The sequence below is a fragment of the Babesia bigemina genome (assembly GCF_000981445.1).
Source record: "Babesia bigemina genome assembly Bbig001, chromosome : I".
Taxonomy (NCBI): domain Eukaryota; phylum Apicomplexa; class Aconoidasida; order Piroplasmida; family Babesiidae; genus Babesia; species Babesia bigemina.
Genome location: NC_027216.1, coordinates 1,823,819 through 1,843,736, shown reverse-complemented (window position 1 = coordinate 1,843,736; position 19,918 = coordinate 1,823,819). Strand labels below are relative to the sequence as shown.

General features: G+C 50.6%; 10 protein-coding genes across 10 annotated transcripts; 6 read left to right on the top strand and 4 right to left on the bottom strand.

Moving 5' to 3' along the window:
• Positions 1-5: 5 nt before the first annotated feature.
• Positions 6-586, bottom strand: BBBOND_0108290 (Trafficking protein particle complex subunit 1; the record flags this gene model as incomplete). Its single annotated transcript, XM_012911263.1, has 2 exons — positions 6-187; positions 223-586. The coding sequence occupies 2 exons, from the start codon at positions 584-586 to the stop codon at positions 6-8; spliced, it is 546 nt and encodes a 181-aa protein (XP_012766717.1).
• An 801-nt stretch (positions 587-1,387) lies between these two features.
• On the top strand, positions 1,388-5,175 carry BBBOND_0108280 (PHD FINGER PROTEIN, putative; the record flags this gene model as incomplete). Its single annotated transcript, XM_012911262.1, has 2 exons — positions 1,388-4,191; positions 4,230-5,175. 2 exons carry the CDS (start codon positions 1,388-1,390, stop codon positions 5,173-5,175), a joined length of 3,750 nt encoding a protein of 1,249 aa, XP_012766716.1.
• Positions 5,176-5,756: 581 nt separating this feature from the next.
• BBBOND_0108270 (lysophospholipase, putative) lies at positions 5,757-7,017 on the top strand (the record flags this gene model as incomplete). The annotated part of the gene is made up of 3 exons (XM_012911261.1): positions 5,757-6,635; positions 6,677-6,829; positions 6,865-7,017. 3 exons carry the CDS (start codon positions 5,757-5,759, stop codon positions 7,015-7,017), a joined length of 1,185 nt encoding a protein of 394 aa, XP_012766715.1.
• Positions 7,018-7,197: 180 nt separating this feature from the next.
• Positions 7,198-8,004, bottom strand: BBBOND_0108260 (PROTEIN C20ORF43 HOMOLOG, putative; the record flags this gene model as incomplete). The annotated part of the gene is made up of 4 exons (XM_012911260.1): positions 7,198-7,371; positions 7,410-7,556; positions 7,616-7,762; positions 7,822-8,004. The coding sequence occupies 4 exons, from the start codon at positions 8,002-8,004 to the stop codon at positions 7,198-7,200; spliced, it is 651 nt and encodes a 216-aa protein (XP_012766714.1).
• A 321-nt stretch (positions 8,005-8,325) lies between these two features.
• BBBOND_0108250 (ribosome biogeneisis subunit NOP10, putative) lies at positions 8,326-8,539 on the top strand (the record flags this gene model as incomplete). Its single annotated transcript, XM_012911259.1, has 2 exons — positions 8,326-8,379; positions 8,420-8,539. 2 exons carry the CDS (start codon positions 8,326-8,328, stop codon positions 8,537-8,539), a joined length of 174 nt encoding a protein of 57 aa, XP_012766713.1.
• A 1,152-nt stretch (positions 8,540-9,691) lies between these two features.
• BBBOND_0108240 (SNARE protein, putative) lies at positions 9,692-10,766 on the top strand (the record flags this gene model as incomplete). The annotated part of the gene is made up of 4 exons (XM_012911258.1): positions 9,692-9,871; positions 9,908-10,046; positions 10,083-10,633; positions 10,674-10,766. The coding sequence occupies 4 exons, from the start codon at positions 9,692-9,694 to the stop codon at positions 10,764-10,766; spliced, it is 963 nt and encodes a 320-aa protein (XP_012766712.1).
• Positions 10,767-10,913: 147 nt separating this feature from the next.
• Positions 10,914-12,584, top strand: BBBOND_0108230 (CDK5 regulatory subunit-associated protein 3; the record flags this gene model as incomplete). Its single annotated transcript, XM_012911257.1, has 8 exons — positions 10,914-11,004; positions 11,042-11,181; positions 11,222-11,410; positions 11,447-11,816; positions 11,852-12,144; positions 12,177-12,280; positions 12,318-12,414; positions 12,453-12,584. 8 exons carry the CDS (start codon positions 10,914-10,916, stop codon positions 12,582-12,584), a joined length of 1,416 nt encoding a protein of 471 aa, XP_012766711.1.
• Positions 12,585-12,680: 96 nt separating this feature from the next.
• Positions 12,681-13,159, bottom strand: BBBOND_0108220 (ribosomal protein L14, putative; the record flags this gene model as incomplete). Its single annotated transcript, XM_012911256.1, has 3 exons — positions 12,681-12,945; positions 12,984-13,048; positions 13,088-13,159. The coding sequence occupies 3 exons, from the start codon at positions 13,157-13,159 to the stop codon at positions 12,681-12,683; spliced, it is 402 nt and encodes a 133-aa protein (XP_012766710.1).
• A 1,045-nt stretch (positions 13,160-14,204) lies between these two features.
• BBBOND_0108210 (hypothetical protein, conserved) lies at positions 14,205-15,179 on the top strand (the record flags this gene model as incomplete). The annotated part of the gene is made up of 5 exons (XM_012911255.1): positions 14,205-14,336; positions 14,374-14,535; positions 14,575-14,655; positions 14,693-15,058; positions 15,093-15,179. 5 exons carry the CDS (start codon positions 14,205-14,207, stop codon positions 15,177-15,179), a joined length of 828 nt encoding a protein of 275 aa, XP_012766709.1.
• A 638-nt stretch (positions 15,180-15,817) lies between these two features.
• BBBOND_0108200 (hypothetical protein) lies at positions 15,818-18,676 on the bottom strand (the record flags this gene model as incomplete). Its single annotated transcript, XM_012911254.1, has 1 exon — positions 15,818-18,676. The coding sequence occupies one exon, from the start codon at positions 18,674-18,676 to the stop codon at positions 15,818-15,820; it is 2,859 nt and encodes a 952-aa protein (XP_012766708.1).
• Positions 18,677-19,918: the final 1,242 nt, after the last annotated feature.

Here is a 19,918-nt window from a genome sequence, read left to right as displayed (position 1 = left end):
TTAGTTTACATGTTGGCGCGCAGGGTCTTGGCCACTATATCTTCAAACTCAGGGCAATCTATCACGCCTCCGACGGTGTACAGCGGGTTAGAGAGCACCATGGTGACGAGCAGGTCAGTGTATATGGCGCTCATCGTCAACTCCAGGTTGGCCACTTCGGGCGACGTGATGCAGACAAGCTTGTACCCTGCACATTATGCACACCGCATGTGGATCACGCACCGGTGATGGTCTCGAAGTAGTGGATTTTGAATGTGGACGTGGCGCAGACGTTAAAATACGACACGGAAAGTCCGTTCGGCCGCTCCAACTCGTTGGTCACGTGGATGGTCTTGCAGAAGGAGCTCAGGCCGGCCATGAAACCGACAAGGAGCTTCTCGTAATGATGGTTATACTCCGCAAGCTCGTCTGCCACGGCCGCGCTGTCGGTTGCCGGCCTTTCCGCGCCCTTCGCCGATGACGACTTGTCGCGTGCGTTGTCCAACGTCATACACCTCTTCACCGCAGTGACCACCGCGTCGCTGCAAAGGTAGCGGTGTATGCAGCGCTGGCGAAAGAATATATGGAAACTGTGCAGCTCCGCCATTGAATGTTACCGTCGAGGAGTCCTGTACTCACGTCTTGTTAAGGGAGAACCGGCGGACACATTGAACAATAGCAGCGATACACCGCAGCTACAATGCTTGTAACGACGCTAACACTCCCAAAAGTTCGCAAATTCGCCTCCAAGTGAGCTAAACGCCCCTGAGATCTAGAGCGGAAACACCAAGTTGCCGACCCTAGATTCGCGCGCGTTAGACGTGTGAAGCGCTCACCGATGAAGACGGTGGCATGCCAAAATATGCTATAAAAAGTGTATAGCGACTATGTGTCGGCGAGAAGGCGCCCAAAAGATACCCTGAGTCCCCATTCGAAGCGCCGCAGCACTATTCATCTACATTCCACCGACGGCCGGCCACCAAACCGACCGGAGTCGTAAAACCACCCTGTTAATTACTGACTTGTAAGAAAATTCAATCCTGGGTGCGCGACGGCGACCTCTGGGCAGACGGAAAAGCTGTCGAAAGCACGAGATCGGCGGCGCCCATATCAGAGTCCGGCTTCTTCGAAGGATTGCATTTTCTACACCACGGAGTTTGCTTCCAAGTTAAAACCTCGAATTTTCCTCACCAACCGGCAAACGCGGCCGCGCGTAGCCGGCGCTTCGACCTCGGCGCAATCACGGAACGCGGCAACTCATCGTGGGCGGACTTCACTGGTTTCGACGTAGCTACGCGTCTCTATATCATGAGCTCAATTATGGTGTTTGACTCTACAACGCTCCTATGCAGACCAACGTCAAACTTCAGATACGAGTGCAAGGCCGTCGGCACAGAAGCTGCGCAGAATGAACGTTAGGGAGACTGCGCAGTCGACAGCCACAGATCTCGGGTGCTCTTTCGAAGGATTCCTCCTCTCTCACTATGAAGAGATCTACCATGAGAGGAGGCTGCCCTGCGTGGTATGCAAGAAGATGGCACCGTCGTCGTACGTCTACGATGGACAGAGCATCGACTGCCATGGCAAGTGCCTCGCATTTGTCCTCTTCTACTACTTCATGCATTTCTACGATGTCGCTGCTCCGGCGCAATCGCGGGAAGCGGGCGAAATGCCAAACCTTACGAAGCTGTACAAGATGCCGTTCCAACTGCTCAACGCCACCGAGTACAAAAGGCACTGCGTCTTCTGTGGAGCGAGGAGCGCGTTCTTCAAGTGCTCTTCGGAGAACTGCCTGAACCACTACCACCTCAGTTGCAACACCAACGCAACCATCGTCGTGCACCACGGCAAAACGGACTCCAAGAAGCCCTGCTACCGGTTCCTCTTCTGCCAAGTACACATGAACAGCTACGAGGTGGACCTCGTGAACTGCAGGTTCAATTCAAAGATATCGCTGCTGGAGGAGTACGAACTCCTGAAGAAGGGAACTGTGCCCATTAAGGACCCGACACCAGCCGAACCGCCGACGCCAATCCCGTCCCCAGTCTCCACCAGCGTGACGACGCGGGGCGCGACGAAAGTGCAGTCTCACCTCAAGTTAGAGAGGGTGGAAAAGAAGCAGGCGGTCGTCAAAGGGGCCGTTGTGACCCGCAGGATGGATGAATCTAAGATGCCCAGAACGTCGTCCCACGAAGCGAGAACGGACACTACTAATATTAACGTAACGCAGTCTCAAGAAAAGTTTGGTCATTCAAAGGACTATATTGCATGCTTGCTTAACGAGTACGGCGTGTTGAAGCGCCACGGGTACCAAAAGAACACGAAGAAGTTCGACTGGTGGCCTTATGAAGTCCTCTTCAGCAAAATAGGCCCCGATCTCTTCAGCAACATCGCACCACTCAACAGCGGCCTTGTTGAGCTGTACAAGGACCTGCGAAGCGTCCTCGTGTTTAACAAATGCGTCGAATCGGTGATGGACTTGAGGAAAGTGGCGCTCGAGTGCGAGCCTTGCGTGATGAACATCACGGGTTCCATCGCATCGCAGCTAAAACTAGACGCGAATCCCGCATCGCTGCAAGGTAGCCCAACTTCAAGGTCGCTTCCGGCGCCGACACACGTGCCGTATGATGTGAACGTGGAGAGTATGCAGCAGGTGCTGTATGGTCAGAACGCCCACCTCGCCCCCGGAATGAACCTTAATATATCGCAGAACAATGAAGAGTCCCCTTTGCAACTGGGATTTTGCCAGCTTGTAGGGCACAAGACCCACAGGCCAACGTTCGTTTTGGCGAAATTCGGAAGCCAATCGGTGTGGCTGTCGGCAGCCCACGTCAAATCGAGACGGGACGGGACAACGAAGTTGGTTTTACTGGATTACATCCACACGGGATCGCTAGAGTACGAGTACTTGAGAAGAGTCTTGAAGTCGATATATTGCCCACAATCGCATTTAATGGCCATACCCGTGCTGATGCCCCCAGAAGTTGACGAGGCTGGCGAAACATACCCCGAAGTGGAAACCATCAACTTGAGTGGGTTCTGCTGGGACCTCAAGCCGTCGGTGACTGCATACTTGAAAAACAGGCTCGTAACGTCGGACGCCCCCGTTGAGGAGGGCGGAACCGCCCATGACGAGGCACTCATGGAGATTATAGACACCAAGGAGATTGAAGACAATGCCCTGTTCAGTGATCCCGTATCCTCGAAACAGCGGTGCTTCGTCACTAATCAGGCGAATGCGCTCGTGGGAGTGTTGAAGGCGGTGAACAAGGCAATAGACGAGCACAAGTCAAAGCTGCACCAGAGTCTGATGGTTGAACACGCGTACAGCAAAAGGTTACACGAGGACAAGTCGCTGGTGGAACAGTACACGAAAGTAGCGACGCGTATGAACAGGTGGTCCCACTTCAGGCGCTCGATAATGCAGGCTGTCGAGACATTCAACAACTTCCTGCTCCACGAGTCCAGGGCGGATGACCAGCAGAACAAAAACGAGAAAGTGAAGGCGGAGACGGTAAAGGATACCACGGACAAGGAGTTTTGCTCGGTGTGTCTAATGGCGGAACCCGCGCAAAAGCAGATGATGCATCAATGCAGCCGCTGTTTCATACGCGTGCACTTCAAGTGTTATGTGTCGTACAAGCCGACCACCGTAGAGCCCGTCCACGGCACCGTGAAGTCGGAGGAGACCGTGCACGACTGGTTTTGCGACCCGTGCGAGTACGAGGTGCTCATGAACGCCAACAGCAGGGCTGCGACGTGCAACAATGCCGTATGCTGCGTTTGCTACAGCAGCGGTGGTGCACTGAAGCGCGTTTCGGAGCATGCGGCGAAGCGCAACGCTCCCAGCATGCCTGTCAAGTGGGTACACCTCCACTGCGCAGCGCTGCTGATGCCAAAAGTCACGTGTCACGATTGGGTGGACCTGAACAAATGGGACCTCAGAAATTCAAACGCCTCGACGACGGAGAAGTGCTCGATTTGTACAGTCAGCGGAGGCATCATGCTGCATTGCGCCAGGCCAGGCTGCAACAACAAATTCCATACCACGTGCGCGTGGGTTGGTGGGGGTTACGTCGTGGAGTCGCCACTACACAATGCAACAGACCTGCCCGGAATGGTCAGGAACACCTTGACCTTCAACGAACTCTTCCCTGCCCTCTCACTTCGGATGTTGTGCGCGGAGCACACGGCTGAGCGTTTCGGTGATAGGTGAGTTGCCCCTTACGTTTGTGTACATTCATTTGCAGGGCTGTGACAGCATTGATGAGGAGACGGTGCTACGCCTACACGCACTACCAGTACTCTCCACAGAACACCAATAACGACATGAAGAACGCGATCCTGCCTCTGAAGCCGTGCCCCAGCCACATCATCGTCACCAGAAACGGTGCCATGCACTCGACTCCCATGGAGAGCATCCGCCCCAAGGAGGAGGTGCTGGCGCCAGAGCCCACGACGTTCGAGATGGTCACTAAGCAGAGAAAGTTGCCCATGGCCCACTCAGTACACGATGTGATGCCCACTACGGCCTCGCACGGGGTTGTAATGAACTCCCACCACCCAGGGATGATGATGGTCAGCACCACCCCCAGTGTTATGATGAATTACCCGCACGGGATGATGGTTAACACCGCGCCGAGCATGATAGTCAACGGCGGGCAGCACATGCTCGTGAATGGCGGCCAGCACATGGTCGTCAACACGGGGCACCATATGATGATGGGCGGCGGTCACCCGATGATGATGAACCCGCACCACCCGAGCATGATGAACACCCAACACACGATGATGCCAACCGGTATGAGGAAGCCCACGATGGCGCCGCTCGTTTACGGTACCCACAACGCGTACATGAACGAACAGCCGCGATACGGGGTAAGCGCCATCGCCTCGCACCTATCGGGGGGCGGCTACAAGCAGCCCATGTCCCACACCAACGTGAACCACATGGAGGTGCCGATGCAACACGTCATGATGCCATACGTCGCGCCCGTGACCGCCGTACCCATAAATGGCGGGATGTTGCCAGTCGCCCAGCACCCGCAGTACCATCATAACGGATATCAGCAGCCTGTGCAAATGGTTCCCAAGTACTGGAACCCGCGGCTAAACCAAATGCAGTACAAGGAGCAGCAACCGCCGCCCGACAACCCGTATGTGGGCGTCGGAGGCATGGGATACATGGAGCAGTGAGACTTCAACGTCGCTACGCCAAGGCGGTCAGCAGCACCTAATTTTTTCCCGGCTGCGTGCGGCATCGGGTACCCCAGGCTAACAAAGACGGGGATCCCGTTGTGTCCCATGAAGCTGACTAAGTTTTGATTTTACTAATTTTTGTTCGCTTTACTTCATGAGTGGCGAAACTGAGCGACGTCGCACATCTGAGTTCCGTAGGAAGGTCAGACCTGCGCGCAACCAATACACGCACATGTAATTAGTGCGCGGAAACCCGTCATATAAGGCTGGGTTTGCCCCGCACACATGTCGGATTGGTCTTGTCTGTGGTGCAGCTGGAATACGCGCGTCATGCCGCGCTGGCGCGGCCGTATTCCGCCCAAGCACGAGCATTCCACTCTGTTTTAAACGTTTGTAATCACTTTGAGCTTCGTGGTAGCTCTGCAGAACCTGGGTTGCGTACTAACAGCCGCATGGCACACGTAGCCCATTAAATGCTCTGCTTCCCCTTTCTGCGCGACCGTCTAAGATTTAACTTCACGCGATTCCCCTTCATAGGGCAATTCTCCAACAAGCAGCCTGATAAAAGTGTCACAACAATGACGACGGTTGAAACTGCAGAGGAAAGGAAACCCAGGCATGCCGAGGTCCGCTCCACCATGAGCCACTTCCGCAACAAGGAAGGCATGCTCATCAGGACCTACGCCTCCATTGTCAGTGACGCGAAGGGTTCCATCGTTTTGGTGCACGGCAACCGCTGCCACTACAGGGCGGAGTTCGCCGCGTACAACATGAACTGGTACCTAGACACCTTCAAGATTGGCGAACCGCAGGTCGATGACATCGTGGCGAAGGAGCTACAGGCTGTCTACCCGAGGGGCGCCGACAATTTGCTTAGGAAGGCGAGTTCCAAGGGTGAGAAGGGGTTCGACATCGACGGCCAGAACTTCTTCGACCTCTCGCCCAGGTTCGTGTACGAGGGCAGCTTCATAAACAAGCTCAACGAGCTCGGCTACAACGTGTACGGACTCGACCACCAGTCCCACGGCATGTCGGAGGGTTTGAAGGGGAGGCGCAACTACTATCTGGACCTCGAAAACATTGTCGACGACGTCATCCAGTTCATCGACATTGTCAAGAGGGGCCAGTTCGAAAACACCGAGGAAAGGTACACTGAGGGCGTCATTGGCGGGCCGTCCCAAATTGGCAAGATCTACCTCGCTGGCATCTCCATGGGCGGCTTCATTGTGCTCAGGACCGCGCAAAAGACGGCCATATACAACCAGGACAACCACATGTTCGTCGACGGGTTGATCGCGTTCGCGCCCATGTGCGACCTCTCCTCCTACACCGCAAGCCTCGGCAGGAAGATACAGCTGCTCGTCACCAAGATGCTGGCCTGCTGCTGTCCCGCCGCAACGTGCATGGTACCCAACGATAGGATAATCAACAACATGAACACCTTCGTCAGGGGACAGGTTAGTCGGAATGGCGGCTAAATGTTAACGCGTGTCTGCAGGATCCGCACTTCTTCAATGGCAAGCAGTGCTACGGCGTTATTCTGAGTCTGATTGCCGCCACCAAGACGTTGCACAAAAACTACCATTTGTACCCGGAAAACCTGCCTACGCTCGTCGTCCACTGTGATGGAGACGACACGGTTTCGGTTAAGGTAAGTCGGCCCTTCGGCGCTCTCAACCGTCGCAGGGTTCCCGTGAGCTCACCGGCAAGATCCTGAAGGACCACAAGGACCTGAAATATGTCGAGCTCAAAGGAAATGTACACTGCCTCACCTCCGTCCTCTACAACGAAAACATTATGCCCCATGTATCCGAGTGGCTCGCTAGGGTGAACGCGTGATGTGTTGCTAAGCAGCATCTGCTACGGAAGCAGACAATGAGGTAGCCAGTTCACGATACACCAGCTAGTCTCACACAATTAATGTAAATTACAAGACCGCCGAAGCAGCAGTGTCCCGATTAGTGTTATATTTAGACCGTGGTCGCCGCGCAAAATAGCGCCGCACGTGACCTTGGAGGGTCACTTGGCCGGCTTGGCCCTCCTCATCAGCTTGGCGCGGAGGTAGTTTTCCTCCAAGGTGTCGGGCACCACAACCACTACGTCGTGGCTCAGTGGGTCGAGCGTCGTGCATTGCGGATCGAACACTTGCGGGTTGTAGGTGAACGTGGCGTTGCACGCTGGGCACTGGGCGTCCTAAGCCGTATGTTGCGTGGGACGCACGTCGCACTCACCGTTTGCGATTTGTAGCCCTTCATTAGCTCTTTGAAGGCCCTCTCGGACATGCAGCAGCCGCACTTCCATATCAGCACGCCGCGGTTTGAACCGGTGAACTCGGTGCAGGTCAGCGGGCACACGAAACGCCGGGTGGCGGGATCCACCTGTGCAACATTGGACATACGTAATCCGATAAATGAACGCTACATACAACATTACCCACCTTAAACTTCACCTCCTTGAAGTCTTTCAAACCCTTGGTGTGCTGCATGGACACCAACGGCTTCTTGGCTAGGATGTACTCGATCACTGACTCCTTGTTGTACAAGATGCCGATCCTGCACGCCACTATGGGCGGCGAGAGCGGTTGCTGCAGCATTTTACAGTGGCTCAAAACGTCAAAGAGGCGCGTAACGCCGTGAAACCAACCTGCGATAAGCTGCACGTCTTCCACCTCAAATCCTTGATCTGTGAGCTTGTTAGGTGCTCATCGGCTGCCTTTATCTGCGTGTTTGGCGAATAGCCCATGCCACCAAGGTTACGGACGAATGTGTAACCCGAGGTCCGGACGAGGTCGATTCGACCGGGAATACTCCCGCCATCGCCTCCCATTCTCGTTCCAGACGATAGCAGAAGCAAGAAGTAAATTATTGGTGCATTTTCACGGTGTCAGGGGCCCTGTAACTGGCGGAATCTCGCTCTCAACTCCCCACAGCCAATGCCACGAGGCGAGTCAAACTGCAGGCAATAACACAAGGACACAGTTAAAATATAGTCAATCATTAAGTTTCGTAAACCGGGGGGGGCAATTACATATACGCAACGGAGTAACAAAAGCCTTACGAGAGGTATAAGCGCGCTCCGGGTTTCGACAAAGGGAACCTCGCTTGAGCCAAGAAAACATTATCGCAACACGTGGCATCTACGACGAAGATGTATCTGAAATACTACCTCGACGCTGACGGCAAGCGTGTCTACACTATGGCGGTAAGTCGACATGTTCGGAGCCAAAGCAAAAACGTCGCAGAACGCCGGACCCAATGGAGAGGTGACGCTGACTGCCCACCCCGCAAGGTTCTCACCCGAAGACAAATACTCAAAGCAACGCATCGCACTCAAGAAGCGTTTCAACCTTCTCATGAAGTGATGAGGGGTACCCTATCGGTGGAGGGAAAAGTCTGTTCGTCAGCCCATCTCATCATGCTGCAAGAGGCGGAGGACTATGTTGTTGCGCTTTATCGACTGCAAGCGCCATTCAAGGTTTGAAACAGCCAGCGAAAACCTCATAACTTAACGTTTATGCTCTTCTAAATCGTTGTGTGGCTTCGCCGAACACGGCGGCAGCAATCTAAAGGCTGCCGGCGACAAAAGGTGCTCAATGGCTTAGTTATTTTATGCGTGTTGCATTATGTGCCTATTCCCTGCAGTCAGGAAAGCTGTGGTTGGGCGAGAGGAAATCTGTGCATACGTGTCTAATTGACATGTGTGCCTGGAATCTCGGCATGAGTTCACCATGCCAAAATGTGATCAAATGCGGCACATAAGGTGCCCAATAGATTGAAATGTCTTTGCAGAGGTCCAAAACCAGTGTTTTGCTGCTTTAGCGACCAACACATGTGCAGAGCCTTCGTGTCACACATCATTATGGCGCCGGGAGGTGTAAATCGCACAAATACGGCTTACACATTGCTGCCACGTGCATTAACGAACGATGGTAATAATGAATCGTAGCGCGACAAAATCGGATGGCTGGAAGACGAGCCTAATGCGTGGAAGAATCCACGGCGCGACGCTGCTCCTAGACACGAGCGGGAAAGACATTACATAGGCTGATTCGCAAAACAACTGCAACGGTGTACACAATAATGCAGACAATAATGAGGAATCCTCGAGGTCGCAAAAACCCCTACGTGAAAGGACCTGGATTCCCCACTTGTACTAGGGGCTCTCCCGCTAGAGACGACCGGGGGCACGCGTAACACGTGAATTCTTTCCCGCAATTAGACGATAAAGATACATGGGAAACTTAGTGTACGTAGCCGTCAGGCCACGGATGTAGCGCGAATCCTTCCCGGATGCTTGCGACGTCGCAGCTGTGGAATCGCGCATTCGACCCGGCTTAATGGAACTCGCGTGCACCGGAATACAGCAGTAGACAATTGCACATGATATAGGCAACGTAAAGCGTGTGTCTTCCGTGTGGAATCACGCAGTGGCGTCGCTTTCAGCCCCGGGCCAGGAGAACAGGGACCCGCAACGACACGAATTTACCGACTGGTGTTCGTGGAACTGCGCCAAAATGTCGTACGAAGGCGAGAGTGGCTGGCTTATTGAGGTGGATCCGATGCCCGTGTATGAGAAAAAGTCTTCCGACGTACAAGGCAACACTCGCAGCACGGGGGCGCTCCACATGGCCAGCACTTCCACGGGTCTCAGCGAAGATGGAGACAGTTCGCCGGATGCTACTGCGCCATTGGATGTAGGTCAATGTAGGCTCAGGTCTGAATGCGTGCAGGGCAAGAAGAGTATGCAGGAGTACATCGCCGAGATTTCTCAACTCAACAGCGCAATAGACGAGTTCTCCAAGATCATACAGACCCTGGCGCTGTTCAAGTACTACATAAGGAACCGGAAGGGCAACACTAACCTGGAAGGTAGGTGGTCGTGCGCTGAGTTACACGGCTGGTCAGAGCTCCACAAACGCTTCAACTCATTCTCGGTCAAGTGCGCCAACAAAGTTCGAGTGATACAGCAGCATGTGAACACGATAAATCGCGACAACCACGACGCTATGTCGCATCGAGAGAAGTTGGGATTCTCGTATGCGGATCTCAGGGCAAGGTTCAACATGCATGACGCTTCGGTTAACAGGCTTAAAACGCTTATGGAAACATATCAGTCGGTGATAAAGGAGTACACTGCGGCAGCCAAGAGCATTGATGACGCATCGCAGGCTGCAGCAGTCGCGAACAGCGCACCGGCCGCAGTCACCGTCGCGCAATCGCTCCCGGAATGCAACGAAGAGGCGCTGATTGACGAGCTGAAGTCAAAGTCGAAGGACATCATGACGCTCGAAAAGAATGCCAAGGACCTCAACCAGCTGTTCACGGAGCTTAACATGACGATTAAGAAGCGCGGGGAAAACATATACAACCTCGAACAGCAGATACTGCTCTCCGCAGAACAGATAGACAAGGGCAAGGAGGATATGGCGCTTGCTCTCAAAGCCAGAGGCGGACAGGTGGGTGGATTAAACAACTTCCATTCTATATGCTTTTCAGGGCATCTACTGGGTGTGCGTGCTGATCGCCGCTGCAACGTGCCTTCTGCTCATACCCTCACACATCAGATCGGCCGTATTTAGGACACAGTAAATGTTTTTAACAGCATACTGAATATCGTACACCTTTCCTTCGGGAGCTCAGTTACTGCGGCAACAGCCGCCGACGCTCGTGCCACTCCGGAATGTGTATTGTATCGCACTTCCAGCAACAAAGACGTGTGCCTCCAAAGCAGCCAAAATGTCGCCAGTGGAACTGCCGTATACCCAGGTGATAAACTGGGTCATGGCCCGCAGAAAGACACCGGATGACTGCCACAAAAGGCTGCTAGGTAGGCAACGGACGGCGGCATGTTAACACTTCCGCAGCGTTGGAGGATATGTGCAAAGAGTTCTTCAACAAGCACTCGAATCTGCCGGAAAATGTCAAGCAGCTGCGAAAGCACGTCCAATCTGAGTACACAGAGTGGTACGAGGTACTAACGGAAATCACCGAAAAGTTGAAAGAGGTAGGTGGCTGCGACGAAGAGTGGTTAACATTCCGAGCAGGTTGAGGACGCTGAGAAGGTTAACTTTCTCGGACAATATACATTCGAGCCCCTGTACGAGGCAGACAAGATACTGCGCAACTTCCAGAAACACAACCTCCAGATCGTGTCATACTGCCAGCTTCTACAGAAGCACGTAACCTACAATGTGCCGTCGATAAAAAAGTCAATCGAGACCGTGAACAGAGAGGTACTTTCAACGTGTCAATGTTTACACTCTCCGCAGCTCCTCGATTACAAAAACCGGAAGGCAGATTCGACGCGGAAGTTGAATAGCGGCACAGCGGAACTTAGAAATCGGCTTAAGGCGTACGGTATTAACATCGAGGAGTTCCCCTTCAACAAGGATTTCAAAGTCCACCTCAAGGTCAAGCTCGTTGAGGCTATTGTGAACAAAAATGCCGATGCCACGATCGAGAATTACAGGAGAACGGTGGAGCTGACTCAGCACATCGTGTCCGAAATATTGCCCGTGTTTGTGTCCTTCATCAGGTTACACGGCATGGATGGCCTCTATGCCGCAGGGGATACCATGGCGAACGTTAGGCAGGCTGCGGAATCAGGGATGACCGTCGTGACCTCTGACGAATCCAAAGGTGCGTTGATTGCAGAATTTCTGGAATAATCGTAGGCGATGCTGTCGAAAAACCAGAGCAAAGCGAGGACGCTTCAAGCGACTGTGTCATTCAACTGGTAAAGGACAACGATCAGATACCCCTTGACGAAGGAAAGAGACGGCAAATTTTTGAGACGAACCTAGGAAACCCTGCCTTTAGACAGCTAGCAATGGGGGAGGTTCTGGAGCTGCGAACCTTCGTCAAAGTCAGAATCGATGAAATGCAAAATAGGTCCGATTCGGCCAACTACCTCTTCAGCCAGGCCGGTGAGAAGATCAACGCGTGCGTACAAACACCGGTTTCAAAGGTTTGTCGGTATCTTTGACTGCTCATGCGTAGTACGAGACGTATGTAAAAACACTGGACGAGGCGGTGGAACTGCTCAGCGGTACGGAAGCCATGAAGGCGCTCAGTCTCCTCAAAAACAGAAACGAACTGGAAAAGTGAGATGGTTTCGCATTACAAATATCCTTTCTGCAGGCTCGCACAAGTCGAACTGGATATCTTCAACCGCTGCTGCAACGAAATCGAGCAGCAGGTGTCATTAGAGAAGCGAATCGAAACCACTAGCGACGCAGTAAGTCATCATATAGGGCCGTCAAAATTCACGTGCAGCTCCAAAAACTAGCTGCCGAACTTGAGGCGGCCAGGGAGACGGTCAGGAGCACCAAGGCAAAGCTGGAGAAAACTGCCGGCGATGTAATGGGCGAACCCCTCCGGATATTCGGAGAAGTCGACGAAATATGACACGATAAACACACACAATACGCATAATATCGCACACAATTTGTTTGAACTGATGCATTAGGGCCTCAATGTTGCGCGGGGAGATGGCGAAGCACCTTAGGCGCGAGCAGCGGTGCTCTTCTTGATCAACCTCCTCCTCTCCTTGTGAGCAATCATGAGCTTGAACCTCTCGAAGTCATTGAGGTTCTTCCTCCTTTCGGCAAACTCAAGGCGCTTGCCCAGAGGGGTCTGCTTGAACGCGTTGATGGCGTCCTGGCTTTCAATAGCCTTGGCCAGAGCTCCGGTCTTGGCACCACGGCAGAGAGTAATTTTGGTGTCGGTCAACTTGATCCACGTAATGGGCATCTGTTGACGCTCGACGCTGGCAAGGAGTGAAACACCACGGTGACGCAAACATACCCAGTGACCTTGGCGCCGTCCACCAAAACCCTGGTGTTGGTGACAACGTCGACGATAAAGCACAACTGAAGCTCATTATACTAAACACAACGACGTTAACTCACCTTGCCGGCGTCAGGGCCGTAAGTGATGAGGCACAGGCGGCCGGGCTCTACAAACTTCGTGAAAAGCGGCATTTTGCTTCCTGAAAAAGAGTGTATAACAATTAGTCGCAAAATTATTTTACAGTGATACACAGAGTCACGATTCCGAAGCCCCCGTACGCCAACACAGCCCATTCGCCGGGGTGGCTCGACAATACATCGCGGTAACGACACCGAAAACTTACCCTGAGTCCCTTATACAAATACGATAGAGTTGCTCAGTGTTTCTGAAATTAAACTGAGTTTTTCTTGTGTTAATCAGCCCCGTCTGGGCCCGGATGCTCGGTTCCCCTCGTTGTGCAAACCGCGCGTGGGGGAATCTGCCGGCGGCGTAGATAGGTGGTGGCTTGGTCCATTTGCACTCACACAGTAGACCTTCTACCCAGACATTACCCTGGGATGTTTAGGCGTTGCAATGAGGGTGGCAGCAACCGTAGGCGACCTACCGGCTCTGCTCAACAGAGGCACGAGAAGGCCGGTGTCGTGCTCACCTTAAGTTAGAAGCATACAGCTTTGTACGCCTGTGTGAGGTTGTTGTATTTATAGATGTAGCTTTGCTTGTGTTTTTCGGCGCGTCAAATGCAAAACATTGCTCTATTAGCGATTAGCGGCGCAGGAGTCCACACTTAAGCGAACGTAGCCACATCAATATGGGCGCCTTATGATTTTAATGGAAGATAGCAAAGGGGTATAGTTGCGAGAAATCATGCTATATGGCCTGTTTGTCATAAAGCGGTCACTCCGAGCCGTGTGTGTCCGTCTAAACGTGACAGGCACAATATAGTGATTCTATGTGTAACTCCGCACTAAAATAGCGACAACCAGTCAGTGTGTGATAGCTTTTTGCATAATCGTGGAATTTTAGTGCCTAACCTTGACCCTACACCTTGCAAGACAGTGTCCTTGTCCTGACGTCTTATCGTGTTGGAAGTCCAGGCATAGTTAACATCGCAATTAGAGTTCTCCGGATGTGTGTTTAATTAGGGCTATTCCAACGCCCTGCGTGTACACCCTAGGTGTGGATTACAGCTATGCTGTCCTTCACTTTTGCGCTACCAGAGGGGCACACATCTCGACGATGGAGGATAATGTAGTACAAATCGCCGATGGGAAGCCTCTTTCAGCGTTCCACAGCCAATTGAAGGCCTTTGAACTCGCCGTGGCGAAGGAGGGTGAGAGGCGCAAGGCCGAAGAGGATCAGAAGTTTAAGGTATTGTTATGAATGAAAGGAATGACACACAATACAGCATATCACCCAGCAGATCACGCGACTTAGCGCTGAACTCAGGCTTGAAGTTCAGGAGAGGCTAGATGCCAAAGAGCTTCTGCAGAAGACAACATTTGAGGCGGCAAATAGGATGCTCAATGACCTCCAAACAAAGCTTACACGCAGGGTGAACTCAATTGCTGTAAGTTAGCATGTGCTTGTGAAGTTGCATCACTGTCAGGAACGTCTGGACGCCTTAGTTGCTCGTTGTGCATCTGTTGAGGGTGCAGTTAACGATCTGTCACAACGAATAAATCAGTCTGTGAGTGGGAAGTGGAGTAAATCTTATATGTTTGTAGTTTGATTTCAAAATGCTACAAAATGACCTTAACGAACTGCATCGGAACATCAAGAATGATATTGCCATCAAGGTTGAAAAGGACACATCCTTAGTGAACAAGCTCATGCACATGGAGTACGCGATTAAATCGCGTCTAAACGACATTGTATTCTTGGGTAACGAGAGTATAAAGGAACTGCGTGTCGAAATGATGCGCCTATCGGAGTGGGTTTCATCCTGGCAGAGCTGCTTATGGAATGTCAGGCGGATTGCCTCAGATGTCGGTCCCATGTCTCCACAAATCATGGAAGAAATAAATACGCTCAAGACGGCCATGGAGCTTGCCACGAGGGCCAGGAAGGAGTCGGATGAAGGACTCTTTGAGGTATGCTTGTCCGCGGTTATACATCAAATTGCAGGCGTTTGAGCAAATCGTAAGGGTGTTGCCACGCAATATACAAAATGAGGCCAATGGCATGCGTAGAATTAACGCCTTCGCAGAATGATTCTCTCACAAATCGTAAATTATTCAACAACTGTAAACTCCTTTTAAACATCATGAGCTTTGTTGTGCTTTTTCAAGTTCGTGATTGGCGTGTGCTATGCTGACCCCGAAATAAACATTTCACAATTGCCGAAGTGACTTGTTCTAACACTGCACAACATGGTATGTGGTGCATTATAAAGGTAGGAGAAGTGGATTGAATAATCCGAGCTTGGCTTCCCAGATGTTGTACGTCCCCAACCGCTGACGCCATACCTGCTCACCAACATTAGTGGAATCAAGTTTTGCACGTATATTATTGGTAATATGGTCTATTGTTGTGTATATAGCACATTAACCACATTTTAAGCAATGAGCTGCGGAGGAAACGTTGCGACGACATCTTCCTTATTGCAGCGATATAGAAGGAATGGTGACGTGTAGCTAAACAGCACGCTAATATGTGCATTCATTACCTCTTATGGTTGTTTTACACAGACTCAGTGACTGAATAATACGGCTATGAATTGATCACAGAGATTGTGAGATTCTAGCCGCAATGGATGCTGCCACTGAATACGAACCAAAATATCGAGTAACACGAACTATGACAATTAAAGTGGCTAATTGCCAAATGGGTTACCAAATCTGAGCCACGCATTACTTGGCGTAGTAGTTCTCGATCTGGATGGTAGACAGGACGACACCCTTGACGGTGACGCAGCGGCACTCCAACGGCGGGGTCTTGCGCCGTTTTCCTCCCAGTTCTACCAGTTTGCTCTTGAACTTCAGTGTGACAAAGTGATTACTGTGCGATGCTACCAACGAGTTGCTTATTTCGCTAAGGTCCTTCTCTTCACCGTGCACGTAAACCTGGTAGAAGCAGTTGGGTGGGTCCAGGACGTACGGTGCTGGGCAGTAGAATGCCGCTTCTTTAGCAGATGGAAGGTCTATCTTGCAACCGACGTCTTGTCCAATAGAATCGTAGATTAGGGGTGTCTCCGGCTTGAAGAGATCATCCGATTCGTAAGCGACACCGCAGCCTTGCATGTACGGGTCTGTGGTCTCGACGAAAAGTTGAACTTGGGTCGGTGCGTATTGTTTCGTTGCTTCTATGGGACGTAGAAGGTACGGTGTACGCGTATACGATCCATGATCATCCCGTATGACTATGTACAAATCGGAAGGTTCTGGTCTCTTAGCGCAGACAAACGTCATCGGCACATAATTCTTGTGGATGGGATCTTTAGATATCAGAATAGCACCTCTACGCGATTTTATCGTCAATTCTTGATATGTCGCTGAATGCTCTTCGTAAGTGATGGTAAATCCTCCTGATGTAGTACCAAATGACTCTTCGTAAGTTCTAAGTGCAAGCTCAGGTGTACTTGAAATATTGTTGACAGTATAATAGAACAGTTCGGGGTCATTTGGTAGCAATGTCGTTGTTATTTTTCCGCTGTATTCAAGGTGCCGGAGCTCCGGACTTACTCCACAACGAATGATCAGAGTTGTGCCCAAGGCTAATACAACTGTTTCTTTAGTTATGTTGTGTAGGATAAGCGATAGTTTTGAGGTTGTTTCTTTACTAGATAACCCTGTCTCGGTCCAAGGTAACAACACGTAGGGTTGTAATGAGCCAGACGTGGCTGCTTCACGCACATTGGAGTGATGAAAAGATTCTTTATTACGTTCTACAACAAGTCTGGATTTTTCGTAACCATGTTCGTCGGCACATATACAAGCATAAACGTCACTCCGCGTATCGGACTTTATTTCGAACACCCGAAATCCTGGAATAGGAGTAGGCGTCACATTACGCGCATATTGGGGGAGTTGCATAATACGATCATAGTAGAGGTCGTAAGCTGTGTTATCGCAATTATTTGGCAACAATTCCTCGTTTGGCCTGCAACGAATCCCAACCTGAATACGATCCAAGTTGGTGTTGTAAAGGCATTCATAAACACTCCCAATTCCATTCCTCATATATTTCACTGAGCAATGATTGTAGCTTATCTTTGGATCAAATACGCTGGGTTCCCCCTCATCACAACCAGCTGTACTGTAGCGATGGGTTAACGCGAAAGAGACATTGATGGTTGCGCTTATCTTATCCGGAACATGCTTGTTCCTTGATTTCAATGTCCAATGAAAGAAGAATGAATTGTGCCCTCCTAGTAATGTGAGCGGTCTGTCCGTATGGTAATTCAGTCTAATCTCGCCCTTGGCAATTTGGGACCGGTCCAACTCAAGCACATCATCAGCAAGGGCATCGTGGTAGGATATTTCGTTGTAACTCTCCGGGTCATGATAATACGTCTGTTGTCGCAACGTCGTCAAATCTTTCGGCAGTAGTTCAGTTTCATATTCATTGATCGATAGCAGTTGCGAGCGCGGGGCACTCGAAAGTTTCTCGTCGGTAGATGCCGGATTCAAACCCTCTGTTGGGAACCGTATGGTCAGTGTGCTACCGGGATGAATTAGCACCGAACACCTAGGACCATCGACAACACTCTTATCTGGCTGTTCGATCATGCTAGCTATGTCACACACGTATTCTTTTTTCGAACGGATCTCTATCCTTGCTTTCACGTGACCAGTCCCAGGATCTATGCATCGACACTCGCCGTTGAAGCGGGGTAATGCGACGTCATTAAAATATCTCGCTACAACCCATTTTCCACGATTATATACATGCTTATATGAATGTGGTAGAGGAGCAATTACGATTTTGCCGTTTTCATCCAAGAGTGACCTAAAACAATCACTAGGTTCGATACGGCCTTCGCATAGAAATCCGATAGGTGATTTAGACATAGGATCCGCTACACATGAACGCGTGCCAGTAAACTCATCCTCACTAACCACGTTGTCCGGTGCAAAAAGAGGTGAAGGACGGCTCCCACAACCTTGAAAAGGAAGGGCCGTGTCTCTTCTATTCAAGAAAAACACACCCAAACCCTTTCCTATTTTCGACATTTCTTGTATCAATGGAGTGGCTGCAGTCCAAGGAATTTCTTCTATGAGACGAAATCCGTTGAGGCGGTCGAGGTGACGTAGCAATGCATCACTCAAAAGCAAGTCCTTAGGTCCGCATATAAAAGCCAGACGGTTTTTAGTAATAGCATATATGTCATCATCGCCAAGTTCAATATGCAAATCTGTATGGAACTCTTTTGATTCAATCCAAAGCAAGGCACGTAATGATTCTGTCACTAACAAGTCGGAAATTGGGAGAGAACCAAACTTATCTTTGCCACCCACATTCGTCTTGATTTGACCTTTCTCATCAGACTTTATCGGTTGATGCCAAACATATTCGGTGTAGTTGACTATGCGTGGGCAGATCACAGTTGCAGAGCTTAATACGCTGACATCCATGTCACACGTAACGATGGCATTTTTTCTAAACAAATCATACGGACGGCTGAAATCACAAACAAATGCGTCGACAAAGGCTATCCAATTAAACCATACTGCGCAAATTACCGACGCAGCTCTCAAAATTTGGGCCATGGTTTCGAAGTTAGCATCATAAAATCCTTGCAAACAAAAACGTGACACCAGCCAATACAAATCATACGATTATGTGCTATTACAAAAATATTTTAAACATATTAATTTTGTTAAAAAAAAAGCCACCGATACCCCATAGCTGCAGCTAGCTGTGAGGATACAGAGGAATTTTCGTAAGTAGCGACAATCGAAATAGCCAATACATCAGCCAGTAAGGTGTTGTAATCATTGCACTTTATCATGCTAGCTAAAATGTTCTTGATCATTATGACACAAAACATTGGTCCAAGAGGCATCATTTCTGAGCCTAACGAAGGCTATCATCGCAGAAAACATGGCGGCAAAATCATCACTATACCGTAGTGCAACCGTGGCAATCGGTGTAGCCATCTATGGTTTATATGTTAAATAGGTTGTTTCCAAGAGGATGGAATAATTGAGGCTGGTGGAGGATTTGAAGTGCTGAGCATTCACCTAGAGGGCAATGTTCAAGGTGGCAATTTATGTGACAAATGATGTTTAACGGAGCCAAGTATGAGCTTGTAGATGACAAAGGCGCAAATATAGAGTGGATGGCACCAGTGACTATCGGCAACAAACGGACGTGGATCCCGCAACTGGTTTCAGCGTGAAACGGTAGCCCCGTGAAATCGAAAACCGGCCCTAGACACGTAGACACACAGCACACTATAGAATGAGAGAGCATAATCCCATTAGTGAAACACATTTTGCAAGGGTAGACGAATTCGCATCAGCTTTTCGATTTAATCTACGTTCTGGGAATTACGTATATAGACAAAACCACAAATTCTGTGCTTGGCGTAAGAAATGCCATTGGTAGGGGTTTAGAACCTGCAGCATGGTTCCCAGCGTCACCTTTCACCGCTGTTGCATACATTAACTCCATTAATAACTAATCAGCTAATGTAGCTTGATGTGGCTAGTCAGAGTGACATTGGCAAAGTAGCAGGTCACTAGCGCAGTCCTGTTGTGGTAGTGCACCATAGGGTCGGCTGGTAGGGCCACTATTGTGCATTTTTTAGGGCGGTATAAAAGTGAGCATATGTCTTATAGACGACTATGATGTCGGCTAAAGGAAGCAAAGTGGTGTGATCATGAACGTTATTCCCGGTGACGCTCGTACGGTACTGCGTAATTACCGCGGGAAGGCGTAGGCTATTAAGGCACGTGCAACCCATTGTACCCTTATAAACTTTGATGTGTCTCTGCCAATGTCACAAA